Raw genomic sequence first — 13,473 nt, 5'->3', positions numbered from 1 at the left:
CAGTTGAGTGGGTGACTCACAAGGTAAAAGATGACCTTTAGGAAATCTAAGGTCGAGGCGCCTGGGTGGCCCTGTCAGTTAAGCATCCCACTTTGCTTTGGCTCAGGTCACGATCTCATGGTTCATGAGTTCGAGCCCCGACTTGGGCTCTGCACAGATAACATGGAGCCTGCTTGGGATTCTGTCTCTCCCTCTCTCTCTGCCCCTCCCCCGCCCATGCTCTCTCTCAAAATAAATAATAAATAAATATACTTAAAAAAAAAAAAGAAATCTAAGATCGGTATGTGGGATTAGGGCAGAGGTAAGAGAGACCAAAATGACATAACTAGCTAGCTAGCTGGCTAGCTATGAAGGACCAGACTTAAAATAGAGGAGAAAGTGAATCTGGCACATATTCCCAAGAAATGGCCAGGCTCAGTAGGAGACCAAGCATCGAACTTGTATTTTCTGAGACCATCCTGAGTCCAAATATGTCAACTCATTCTCCCCATGGAAATGCAATAATGCCAACAGGGAGGTGGTGGTAAAGATAGGGTTTCTAGAAAAATTGCATCACTAAACTAGGATACTAAAGTCCTATGTTAGACAATAGATACTAAGTTGCCCAGCAATAATGACAAAATAACGTCCCATAGTTAAATAGAGCGAAAGACACGTGAGAAGCAATGGTCACTAAATATAGCAGTACCATGGACAGGAATAAGGTGAGGAAGGGCGAAGGACGCATGGTACTAAAGGAGAGTGTGACAATTTATTACGTACCCAGCCTCCTACTCAAAGCATCAGGTTTAAAGAATGCAGTATTCTGAATACAAGAATGAAGCTGCCAATCAGTGATTAATGGGTGGCTTTCGACTCTAGAATTTCTCCAAGAAGTAACAACGTGTATCAAAATCCAGAAGATCCAGAAGGGGAGGATGAAGATGTCCAAATGGAAAGAGTGAGAACAGCAGATGCCTTGAATTCCACGAACTTCGATGAGGTAAAACATACGTGGTAATGATTCCGTCGAAACCACAAACATTTGTCAGTCAAAGTGGTCAGGCTACGAGTCTAATGCTCATAGAATTTTGAGTGTCTCTAATACATACAGGCAAAGACCACAACTCCAGTTTAGGAAGTGGTCATATGATTACATCTAAAGAAGCAGATTAAGAGTCATGTCACCTCAGTTTGTCATTCACGGTTTAAAGAACAAGTAGAGAACAATTAAAATTGCAAAAGCCAAGAAAGACCTAGTGAACTTTAGAACCAGAATAAAGCGATAGGGTGGCAATGCTTCTTGGAGAAAGTGCACGGTGCGGACTTCAAGGCAAAGTCTGGTCCACAGCTTGTTGTTTTGGATGTTTAAGGACGACTCAGTACTTCCCCAAGTTTCTTTGCTCCTGTTCTGCACAAAATAACGTGCTGCTGAGTAACTGCCTTTGTCAGGGGTTAACGTGACCAAAAATAAGGACTAGGATTGGAGAATGGCCAGTAAACATGTCACCTAGGAGAAGGTCTTCTGTGATGCCTGGCTTGTGCCATGAGGCACCAACTCAGTGGGGAGACAGAGTTTCTTCAAAGTTAACGGAGAGAATTAAGGTCTGATGTGATTTATTTGTTATTTACAGAGACCGGTCATTATTGCCAGCTGTCTACGCAAGGAGTATGCACAGAAGAGGAAGCACTGCTTTTCCAAGAGGAAGAAGAAAATAGCCACGAGAAATGTCTCTTTCTGTGTTAGAAAAGGTTTGCCCCCAATGGCTCATCCCCTGTTGGCTTGGGGCCCTCATTAGCTTTATGGTTCCTGATGAGAATCTGATGCATCACCTCTTGCGTTCACACACAGACTCATCAGCAGGTGACTGTGACAGCTCCTTTGACCTGTTCCATTTCTAAGTGAAATCAATTAACTCACCCCACGGATGGGGCACAGTCACATCTACATGGAAACCATGAGCAGTCTATTAAAATGAACCACTGGAGCTGTGACATTTCTATGTAATGAACATGATTGATTTCCTAGTGTTCTTCTTCACAAGAGAACTAACTGGGGTTGTACCCATCCAGTCAGAAGATTTGACCAGCAGCTGTCAGATGACCTCATTTTGTGTCATTATCATGGAGTGCTTAGGGTCGCAGGAGACAAGAGTATGACAGGCTGGTTTCCAGGAGTGGCTTTACCCCTTCCTATCAGTGTGACTGTGGGCAGCTAACCTAATCTCTGGGAGCCGGCCCCAGATACGTAAGAAGGGATTATGGTAACAACTTCTCAGGGTTGACAAGTCCATGAGATAATGTGTATAAAGCACATAGCATGATACTTGTCACATGGCAAGTCTTCAGACTCTGTTACATTTTTTTTTAATTTTTTTGTTTATTTATTTTGAGAGAGAAAGTCAATATTAAGTGTAACCATTTTTTTTCAGGTGAGGTTTTAGGATTATTAGGACACAATGGAGCTGGTAAAAGTACATCCATTAAGGTGATAACTGGAGACACAAAACCAACTGCTGGACAGGTAAGTGAATTAGGCTAATAATTTACATTAATTTTAATACATATTATAGTTATAATTATGATATACTTTAATGTATCATATTTTAATATAATTAAATGGTTATATATCACATATAATTATAATGTATTATGTTTTATATAATTATAATATGTTATAATCATAATATAATTATGCTAATAAATTTATAAGATGTTGGGGCGCATGGGTGGCTCAGTCGATTAAGTATCCGACTTTGGCTCGGGTCACGATCTCGTGAGTTTGAGCCCCGCATCACGCTCCGTGCTGACAGCTCAGAGCCTGGAGCCTGCTGTAGATTCTGTGTCTCCCTCTCTATCTGCCCTCCCACTGCTTGCCTTCTGTCTCTCTCTCCCAAAAATAATTTTTTTTTAATTTATAAGATGTTAAAACTTTGTAAACAGCAAATATCATTTAATTTTGATTTTAATTTTTTTTAATTTATAAGATGTTAAAGCTTTGTAAACAGCAAATATCATTTAATCATTAGATGATTGAAGTAAAGTAGCAGAATAATACATTCACAAATTAACGTGTTCATACACAGAAAAATTAATCGCTGCCAGGGAGCAATTACTTATGCCTTCAAAGACATTTAGAGGGAATGTTCAGTATCCGACCAGAAATCAATATCAGAATCCATACAAGTCTTATTTACAATACCATAAAACACACGCATTTGCACTTTGTTTTTCTTGACAAACTATTTGCTTCCATTTACTAACAGTGAGTGCAGTGTAACGCGTTACTTTTTTGTTTTAGAGTTTTAAAATTTTTATGTATTTATTTTTCATGTTTTATTTATTTTTGAGAGAGCACGAGCAGGGGAGGGGCAGAGAGAGGGAGACAGAGGATCCCAAGAGGGCTCTGCGCTGACAGCAGTGAGCCTGATATGGGGCTTGAGCCCACAAACCGCGAGATCATGACCTTAGCCCAAGTCAGATGCCCAACCGGCTGAGCCATCCGAGGTGACCCTGTTTTAGACTTTTTTAAATTGAAATATAGTAGACATACAGGATTTGCACATTCAATGAACATTGTTTTCCCTGCATGTAATGCTTTAACATCGAATTAAAATGTTAAAAAAAAAAAACACCTTTATTAAGTAATTATATTCATTGTCCTACACAACGTGCTTGGACACTGGAACGTATATTTTTGTACAGATCCACTATTTCTTGGGAGTATTTGTAAGGAATGGCTCAAAGTTGAGGGATATGAAGTCAACTTGAATTGTACATGCAATTGAACTGTATAAAGTGGTCTGAAAAAACAAAGGGGCTCAGATTTATCAAAGAGAGAGACAACATTTCCCCCCAAACTCCTTGGCAGAAAAAAAGAAAACTTTAAGAGCTCGCTCCTTTGGAAAGTATGTCTGGGGTTGTGGAGAACAGAATATAATGCAGAGGTCTAGGGGATTGCACCGTGGGAAAGGGGTTGGTGGTCAGCCTGGAGGGAAAAGACCTCCTATAAAGTGATTGACAACCCACTAAAGACGGAAGAGAAAACATATCCACAATCCCTCTGAAGCCGAGCCGAGAGCAGGTGTCTGTGAAGGGGGCCACTCAGGGAGGTTGGTGGCTTGGTCAACTCTAACTGGATTCCTTCAGTTGAGACCACCCTTCAGTTCAGTCACCACCTGGACCCTACATCATTATTTTATTTCTCATCACACATGAGTACAAAAGGAGGAAGTAACTGCTCATAGATACATGGCAATGAAATATTTTCAAAGGTAGGTACGTTCTGGGGCACCTGGCTGGCTCAGTCGGTAGAGCGTGCAACTCTTGATCTCAGGTTGTGAGTTCGAGCCCCACGTTGGGTGTAGAGATTACTTAAAAAGGACAGGGGTGCCTGGGTGGCTCAGTTAAGCATCCGACTCTTGATTTCAGCTCAGGTCATGATCCCGCGGTTCATGGGTTCGAGCTCCGCATCAGACTCTGTGCTGACAGTGCGGAACCTGCCTGGGATTCTTTCTCCCTCTCTCTCTGCCCCTTCCCTGCTCTCGCTCTCCCACGCTCTCCAAATAAATAAATAAACTTTAAAAAGTATAATAAAATAAAATCCTGAGAATAGAACATACTAAGCATTTTTTTTTTAAAGTAAGATCTGAGTTACAAAGTCAGCTATTTGGGTGTCATGAAATTAGCTGTCATCAGATCAGCCAGTGTGATCTTTATAAACAATGTCATTGTCCTACTTAAATATTTTCAACAACCTCTTACTGCACCAAGGCTGAAGGACACCCCACCCCCACCCCGGACCCCCCCACCTGCTGGCAGCTGCAGGGACCTATCATCATGTTCCTTCTCCATTCGCCTTTCTTTGCTTTCTCACTCGGCCCCAGGCCCCCAGCTTTGTCTAGGGTCGAAGAACATATCAAGCTTCATTATGGCGCAGGGCTTTGCTCTGGCTCTTTCCTCTGCTCCAGATTCCTTTCCTCTGGGCTTTTCCATGGCAGGTGCCCTCTTGCTCTCCCCCCACAATGGCCCCTCAGCAAACAGGCTTTCTCTGATGACCCTACCTACTCATCTCCGCTGGTATTCCCCAACCCAGCTTCCGGACTGCTCCCACTACGGTACCCCTCACAAGCTGCCTGTATTCCATCCATTCATTTTGCTACTTCTTTATTGCCCGATTCACTTGGTAGAAGGAAAACCCCCAAAATAAGAGGGGTGCTGGCTGTTACATGGGTGGCTCTCAAAAAACATTGGATCACGGATCCAATAGTGAGTAATGAAATTCACCAATTCATATACTTTCTTCCTGACTGCGACGAGGAAATTGTATATAAACTGTTGGCCACGATGGCAAGACGGTCCCATTGGTGAGACTTTTGATTTTTCAGCTCCGGTTAGGTGGGGCACTCACTTGTTTTCATGGGCTTGCTCTCTGATGACCTTTCTTCAATGCAGATTGATGACAGATTGGTCAACCCGATTAGGACTTAGAGAGTCTCTAGTTTTTCTAGGTTTGTAAGAGAAAGATGCCATTGAAATATGCAGGGGAAGCAAACAAACCCAGAGGGCAGGCTCTGAGCGTGAACTTTCCTCTGCAGGTGCTACTAAAAGGGAGCCGTGAAGAGGACTCCCTGGGTTTCCTAGGGTACTGTCCTCAGGAGAACGTGCTGTGGCCCAACCTGACCACGAAGGAGCACTTGGAGGTGTTCGCTGCTGTGAAAGGGCTCAGGAAAGCCGATGCGGCAGTCACCATCACAAGGTAGATGGGAGCCACAGGTGTTCTATGCCTGAGGGTGCGGGACATTTGGGAGTGACGAGCTTCACTGTCATTCTGGACGGAAGACTCCTCTCTCGAGAGGAAGAGAGGGGGAGAGCGAGAGGGAGAGCGAGCGATCAACCCCTGACCCAGACCACACTGGGTAGATTCCCCACTAGAAACCCGTTGCCTGTATTTCAAAGTGTTCATTTTCCTCTCATACTGAATATGAAAATTAAAAAGTAACCATCAGTGAAAGTTACCAAAAATACTAAAATTAAGCATAGGGCACCTGCCTCAGTTAAGCGCCCAACTTCGGCTCAGATCATGATCTCACGGTTCGTGACTTCGAGCCTTGTATCAGTCTCTGCTGACAGCATGGATCCTGCTTAGGCTTCTCTCTCTTTCTCTCTCTCTCTCTCTCTCTCTCTCAAAAATAAATAAACATTTTTTGGGGGCGCCTGGGTGGCTCAGTTGGTTGAGCGTCCGACTTCAGCTCAGGTAATGATCTCCCAGCTCGTGGGTTCGAGCCCCGCATCAGGCTCTGTGCTGACAGCTCGGAGCCGGGACCCTGCTTCGGATTCTGCGCCTCCCTCTCTCTCTGCCCCAACCCACTCACATTCTCTCTGTCTCTCTCAAAAATAAACATTTAAAAAAAATTTTTTTAATAAATATTTTTTAAAAAGCAAAATATAAGTACAATTCAGTATAAAGTATTTATTTTGGCACAACTATTTAGAAATCATGAAATGTGCTTCTATTCTTTTAAAAGAGAAAACTCTCTCTCTGAGGGGATCAGACCAACCAGTTTAAAATTGCCTGGCATGTAGGGCCACCTGAGTGGCTCAGTCTGTTGGGCATCCGACTTCGGCTCAGGTCATGATCTTGCGGTCTGTGAGTTCAAGCCCTGCGTTGGGCTCTGTGCTGATGGCTCAGAGCCTGGAGCGTGCTGCAGATTCCGTGTCTCCCTCTCTCTCTCTGCCTCTCCCCCTGCTCACACTCTGGGCCTCTCTCTCTCTCTCTCTCAGAAATAAATTAAAACATTTTTAAAAATTTAAAAAAAAAGAAAAGATCGCCTGGCGTCTATTTTCAGAACCGCATTTCTGAGCTCCGCTCTGCATCCTTGGGCTGCGGGTCTGCCCTCCTTCCAACTTCCTCACTGTGATGCCCCATCGTGTTTCCCTCCTTCAGGCTGGTGGATGCACTCAAGCTTCAGGACCAGCTGAAGCTGCCCGTGAGGACCTTATCCGAGGGAGTAAAGAGGAAGGTAAGAGGGGGGGCTCAGCGTTCCTCTGCACACCCCACATGTCGGCCCCAGACACGCTGTTCCTCTCATTCCAGCTGTGCTTCGCGCTGAGCATCCTGGGAAACCCATCGGTGGTGCTTCTGGACGAGCCGTCCACGGGGATGGACCCCGAGGGGCAGCAGCACATGTGGTGAGGGGGCACGACCCCGTCGGGGCCAGCTCCAGTGCCCCGTAGGAAATCTGTGAATTGCTTTCCTGCTGTAAGAATGGCCCCTTAAACTGTCTCTTAAAGGAGACACCTCTCAGGATCGTTAGGGCCACCGATATTTGGCAAACCAAAAAGGAAACCTCTCCCCGATGATAGTCCATCACCGAAGAAAGAGTAGGCATCGTTGATCGCCGCGGTGATAACCACGCCAGGCTGGTGTTTTAGAGCGAGGGCCCAGTATTAGGTTGTCGAGGTGGGATCGGGTCCTCCGTGTCACCTTGTATATTTCTTAGGAATGTATTTTCTCCTACGAGGCTGTGACACCTCTGTTGCTGGATTCTCCCTGCTCCTTTGCGCAGCCTTTTCGTAACCAGTCTCCTGCTCAGCATTTCTCTTTCAGTGCCACCTCGTGATCGACACGGTATTCTGTGCCCGCTCCTCTTCCAACACCTGGCTCCCCCCTCCCCTCCTCCCACCTGCCTCCCCACCCCCCCCCCCACCCCGTACGGGTCCCTCCCTTGCTTAAGCTCTTTTTGCAAATGACTCAACCTTCGTGCCAGTTACAAATTCTTCTCTCTGCCCACTTACGATTAACGAAAAGCCTTTCGCAATTGCACATGGTCCTTTGACGATGCAGGCAGGCAATCCGGGCCACCTTTAAGAACACGGAGAGAGGCGCCCTCCTGACGACCCACTACATGGCAGAGGCGGAGGCCGTGTGTGACCGCGTGGCCATCATGGTGTCCGGAAGGCTGAGGTGGGTGCCCGTCCACCCCCGCGCTGGGCGCCCAGGTGCACGGCCGGAGGAGTCTGTGGACAGAGGGAGGTCTCCGTGCGGCTGTAGCTGCTGCATCTGGGTCCACCAGTGAGGTCCTTTGGACACCAAGGGTCTCAAGCGTGGTGTTCTCTGTCCCGTTCCCCTTTCTCTTACGACCTCATCCTCCTCCAACCTCCAGGTGTATCGGTTCCATCCAGCACCTGAAGAGCAAATTTGGCAAGAATTACCTGCTGGAGATGAAAGTGAAGGCCCTCGAGCAAAGGGAAAGCCTCCACCGCGAAATCCTGAGGGTTTTCCCCCAGGCTGCTCGGCTGGAAAGGTAAAGCTGGGCGCTTGCTGGTTTCGATCTGATACCAAACTTTTCCTTGCCGGTTTCATTGATTTATGACCCTCGGAGTCCACAGTGAGCCCCAAAGGAAACCTCAAAGAAGTTATTTGCTGGACACCCAAGAACCTAAATTGGAGAAGAGAAGAGCTGGTGTAAAATCAGGGGGACTAAGTGCTAAGTGCCCGGTACTGTCCTGATCTTGCGTTATTCTACTTCATCCTCCCCGAGACTTGCCAAGGAAGACACTGTTTTTCCATTTTTCCTGGGATGGTTTCAAAGAGCATTGTGAGAGTCTGGCCACTACAGGGACCTTAATGAGTGGAATTGGTTGTTACCTTTAAGAATAGGAAACTGATGGGGCGCCTGGGTGGCGCAGTCGGTTAAGCGTCCGACTTCAGCCAGGTCACGATCTCGCGGTCCGTCAGTTCGAGCCCCGCGTCGGGCTCTGGGCTGATGGCTCAGAGCCTGGAGCCTGTTTCCGGTTCTGTGTCTCCCTCTCTCTCTGCCCCTCCCCTGTTCATGCTCTGTCTCTCTCTGTCCCAAAAATAAATAAACGTTGAAAAAAAAAATTTTTTAAAAAAAGAATAGGAAACTGAGGGGTGCCTGGGTGGCTCAGGGTTAAGCATCCGACTTCGACTCGGCTCATGATCTCACCGTCCATGGGTTCGAGCCCCATGTCGGGTTTTGCGCTGACAGCTCGGAGCCTTGGAGCCTGCTTCGGATTCTGTGTCTCCCTCTGTCTCTGCCCCTCCCCTGCTTTCTCTCTCTCTCTGTCTCTCTGTCTTTCAAAAATAAATGCACATTAAAAAAAAAAAGAATAGGGGCGCCTGGGTGGCACAGTCGGTTGGGCGTCCGACTTCAGCCAGGTCACGATCTCGCGGTCCGTGAGTTCGAGCCCCGCGTCAGGCTCTGGGCTGATGGCTCAGAGCCTGGAGCCTATTTCCGATTCTGTGTCTCCCTCTCTCTCTCTGTCCCTCCCCCGTTCATGCTCTGTCTCTCTCTGTCCCAAAAATAAATAAACGTTGAAAAAAAAAATTATAAAAATAAATAAATAAATAAATAAATAAAGAATAGGAAACTGATAAGTGAGGTCACATGACAGCTAACAAGTGGCACAAGAATATAAACCTAATTATTTCACTTCAAATCTATTTTATAAACAGTCTAGTAATGGCACAGTTCTCAGGATCATAATACAGTAAAAATCAAGAGATTAACTTTAGGGGCATTTTTATCAGCTAGACTTGATGACAGAAGACAGATGATTTAGAAGTTGGGGGAGAAAACAGGAAAGGGTGATAAGTCACAACAATACAGTGGGAAAATACTATTTCTACAGTGGAGTATAAGTATCACAGCAATGCTGTATCTTGTGTGCAGCCCACGACTGAATAGAAATAGGTCATAAAGTCACAAGGAATGAGAATAGATGAGAACGATTGCCCCATAAAGCGAGCTAATAGCATTAGCTATTAAAAATTAAAAATTTTTAAATATTTATTTTGAGAGAGAGAGAGAGAGGGAGACACAGAATGTGAAGCAGGCTCCAGGCTCCAAGCTGTCAGCACAGAGCCCCACGCAGGGCTCGGACTCGCGAACCGTGAGATCATGCCCTGAGCCAAGGTCGGACGCTCAACCGACTGAGCCACCCAGGTGCCCCGCGCAAATAGTATCTTAACAAAATGAAATCTAAATCCTCCTGATTTTCAAATGGTAAAAAGACAAGTGTTCATCTGAGAAACAAATTATTTTTAAAAAATGCGATTCAATTCAATTTCGATTATATTTTCAGTTTTATATTCAGGATTCAATTATATTATCCCAAATTAGGAGAGCATGGGGCAAGGTCAGAGAGAGATGAGTTCTCTGGAGAAAAGACCCAGAGTCCCCACGTGAATTGGATGATGTCAAGCAACTACCAGGCTTCAGTCCCTGGCTGGAAGGTGATATTTGAGGAGCCAGTGTTCAGCTGAAAAGATAAGGTGACAGGTGACTCTGACACATGTCCACATTTTACCTGCACTGCACCTCTTATCTCAGAAGCCAAGGGCACGATCCCCTCCTGCCTCCCAGTTGTCCTTGTGGACGGCCTCAGCCTGGGCATTTCGCTGGCCCAAACTGACTCTTAGGAGGACAGCGACCGGAGAGAGGGTCGCAGCCAGCTTGCACCTGCGCAGGTGGTACCAGCCTCAGCCCCGCCCCTCTCCCCCCAGGTTCTCTTCGGTGATGGTCTATAAAGTGCCAGTGGAAGATGTTCGACCTTTAGCACGAGCTTTCTTCATGTTAGAGAAGGGTAAGAGTGATACACTTTGAAATAAGATCCCCTGGAAAGCAGGTAATTCCAAATCCTAGATGAATCCATCGGCACGACAAGAACGGAATGTGACCTAAGGTGTTAGTTTTCAAAGTTCAAATCTCCAGTTGAATCTTATGGGCACGGGATCAAAGAGGTGGACAGATTCTGTGTGTGTTGGGTGTTGGGGGAGGGGCAGGGGGTTAATGGGAGTGATTTTACCTTTGGTGGGGTTTTTCTGTGTGTATACACACACACACACACACACACACACACACACACACACAGGAACAACCTAAGGCAAAATTCAGTTGTGTATGCATTCAAGGAGAATGTTTTCTTTGGGAACATTGATGCATGCATATTTACAATTCAATTTTTATATGGACTTACATCTTATTTTATTGCCTTAGGCTGGGTATTAAGAAACTGGCTCCTGTCTGGTCATTAGAACAATCTTCCCTTGTCTGTTGCACTTCGAAAGTGACCACGCTGCGTCTGTCATCACTGCCCCATGTTTTTCTTGCCATCAGAGCTCATTAGCTCTGCTTCTCTGAACTGTGCTAGCCGCAACTCCCTCCCTCTGCTCTTTCCATTGTCACGGCTCAGTGATCTTTTTGCTGGCTTGCCACCTTCCCTAGGGAAGACATTTAAGGCTCCTGGTTCGAGAAGACTTTTTTTACTCCTGCCGATAACATTCATGGTCACGGCAGTGCCCCCTTTCCATCCTCCGAGCTGAGGACCCCAACTCTCTGGACCATGTGTTTGTGCAGTCACTTCCGGATCGACACTGTGGCCAATACTGGCCTGGAGGTTCTGCTGGTGACCTATTTCCAGTCTACTGCCCTCCCATCGGGGCTGGGACTAGTCCCATTTTGGTTAAGGACAAGGGTTTTCAACTCAATTAGGCGCAAGCTGTCACTAGAGAGAGAGGCCCACAAAAGATATCTGCTCCCCAGAAACCTTCAAACATCTTTCCATATCATCTTTTGATGCTTCCCTTTGCCAAATATGTCTTCTTTCCACTTCTTCCTGTGCTGAGTGTGCAAAAGCCTTGGATCACACACAGGGAAGGAGGCCTTTGCAGCACCATTTCCTCCATTAAACAGACATTGCGAACACTGTGCTAAATGAGCATTGTGTGAGCACTTTTCTCCCCAGACCCAAGTGAATGCATTGATGTATTTTATTTTTAATTTTTTTTTAATGTTTATTTTTGAGAGAGAGAGAGTGCGAGCGGGGGAGGAGCGGAGAGAGAGAGGGAGACATAGAATCCAAAGCAGGCTCCAGGCTCCGAGCTGTCGGCACAGAGCCCGACGCGGGGCTCGAACCCACAAGCCACCAGATCGTGACCTGAGCTGAAGTCGGACACTCAGCCGACTGAGCCACCCAGGCGCCCCAGCATTGGCGTATTTTTAACTGAATGCAATCCTTAAACTAGGAACATTGTCATTGAAACTTTTTTATTCAACAAGTTTTTAAAAGTTGTTGTTTGTACTGGATGCTGAACTGTCCGGCTATAAAAATATATGAACTCCTGGGGCGCCTTGGGTGGCTCAGTCAGTCAAGTGATCAACTTCAGCTCAGGTCACGATCTCGCAGCTCGTGAGTACGAGCCCCGCGTCGGGCTCTGTGAGGACGGCTCGGAGCCTGGAGCCTGCTTTGGATTCTGTGGCTCCCTCTCTCTCTCTGCCCCTCCCCTGCTCAAACTCTGTCTCTCTGTTTCTCTCCAAAATAAGTAAACATTAAAATATGTATCTATGAACTCCTCATGTGCACCCATCCTTCTGCAGTGAAACAGAGCTTCGACCTGGAGGAGTACAGCCTCTCGCAGTCCACCCTGGAGCAGGTGGGTCCGTTTTAGGGACTTTGTTCCATCCGTGGGACAGAAGTGTACAAGCTGTGCCCGTGCTTTGCACTCGCTTGGAGCTGCGGGAGGCAGCGTGACCTCCCTGTCTCTTCATTTCTTGCCCCTCTCAGGTGTTCCTGGAGCTCTCCAAGGAGCAGGAGCTGGATGACTTTGACGAAGAACTTGACCCCTCAGTTAGATGGAAGCTCCTCCCCCAGGAGGACCCTTGACGCACCAAAACCTCTATTTCCTTTCAAGCCTGCAGTTGTGTTTTTTTGAGACATTTATTTTTATAGCTTCAATGTCAGATTTCTAGAAACTATATTGTAAACACAACATGATTCTTCCTGTGGTGGAGAGAAGGAGCAAGCGCTGGGCAATTGCAGTGACCGCGTGGACAGAGGCACATGGCTGAGCCCGCCTCCTGGTCACAGCCTCTGTGTCTCTGCAGGTGGCCCTGATTCCCTATTTCTGCATAATACTGAATAAGCAAACTCACTCTTACGAGACTGTTTCATTTTCTGAGTACAATAAACACATTGGGTTCAATTGTTTGTTTGTTTGTTTATCAAAACCTTAAAATACCCTCTCACGTAGACTTTGTGAAGCTGATATTTTAATAAGAATTTAAGTGACCATGTCAAAGGTGTCATACTTTTCGAAATACATTTTTTTTGTATATTCTTATGGCTAAAAATATGACGGCATCATTCGTTCTAATATCTGATACCAATATATTTGAAAACACATCCCCTGGTAATGCTATGAGTAGCATACACACGTACTTGTGATTAGCAGTTTACTGAACTTTTTAAATCCCGGTAAACCATTGAAGTCCCGTTTTCACTGTATTTTAAAATCGAGGCTTCAGAGTTGCCCGTTTTGCCACGGATCGTTCGTGGATATTTGCCGCCTGGTCTAAGAAAGTTGATAAATGACCAAGTTGGTGGAAAATGTAAAATAAATCTCATATGTGCCGTTTTGAATTTTTTTTAATTAATTTATTTTTTTAATGAATTTATTTTTTGAGAGAGAGA

General features: G+C 45.9%; 1 protein-coding gene across 10 annotated transcripts in view; it reads left to right on the top strand.

Annotated features, from left to right (window-relative positions):
• Nucleotides 1-12,985, top strand: part of ABCA8 (ATP binding cassette subfamily A member 8) — a 94,345-nt gene extending 81,360 nt beyond the window's left edge. For 9 of the 10 annotated variants that reach the window (XM_086687855.1, XM_086687854.1, XM_086687853.1 and 6 more), the window contains 11 exons: nt 862-982; nt 1,614-1,731; nt 2,412-2,503; nt 5,577-5,737; nt 6,926-7,001; nt 7,076-7,170; nt 7,826-7,945; nt 8,145-8,285; nt 10,508-10,587; nt 12,381-12,436; nt 12,568-12,985. In XM_086687855.1, the coding sequence (XP_086543981.1) occupies nt 862-982; nt 1,614-1,731; nt 2,412-2,503; nt 5,577-5,737; nt 6,926-7,001; nt 7,076-7,170; nt 7,826-7,945; nt 8,145-8,285; nt 10,508-10,587; nt 12,381-12,436; nt 12,568-12,666 (1,159 nt within the window). In that variant the 3' untranslated portion in view covers nt 12,667-12,985. Of the gene's footprint in view, nt 1-861; nt 983-1,613; nt 1,732-2,411; nt 2,504-5,576; nt 5,738-6,925; nt 7,002-7,075; nt 7,171-7,825; nt 7,946-8,144; nt 8,286-8,370; nt 8,480-10,507; nt 10,588-12,380; nt 12,437-12,567 lie in introns of all 10 variants that reach the window. The other variant, XR_015244263.1, reaches the window with a different exon arrangement.
• Nucleotides 12,986-13,473: the final 488 nt, after the last annotated feature.

Source organism: Puma concolor, chromosome E1 (genome assembly GCF_028749965.1).
Source record: "Puma concolor isolate L17-30 chromosome E1, mPumCon1.1.hap2, whole genome shotgun sequence".
In the NCBI taxonomy this organism is placed as follows: domain Eukaryota; kingdom Metazoa; phylum Chordata; class Mammalia; order Carnivora; family Felidae; genus Puma; species Puma concolor.
This window is presented reverse-complemented; position numbering and strand designations above follow the sequence as displayed.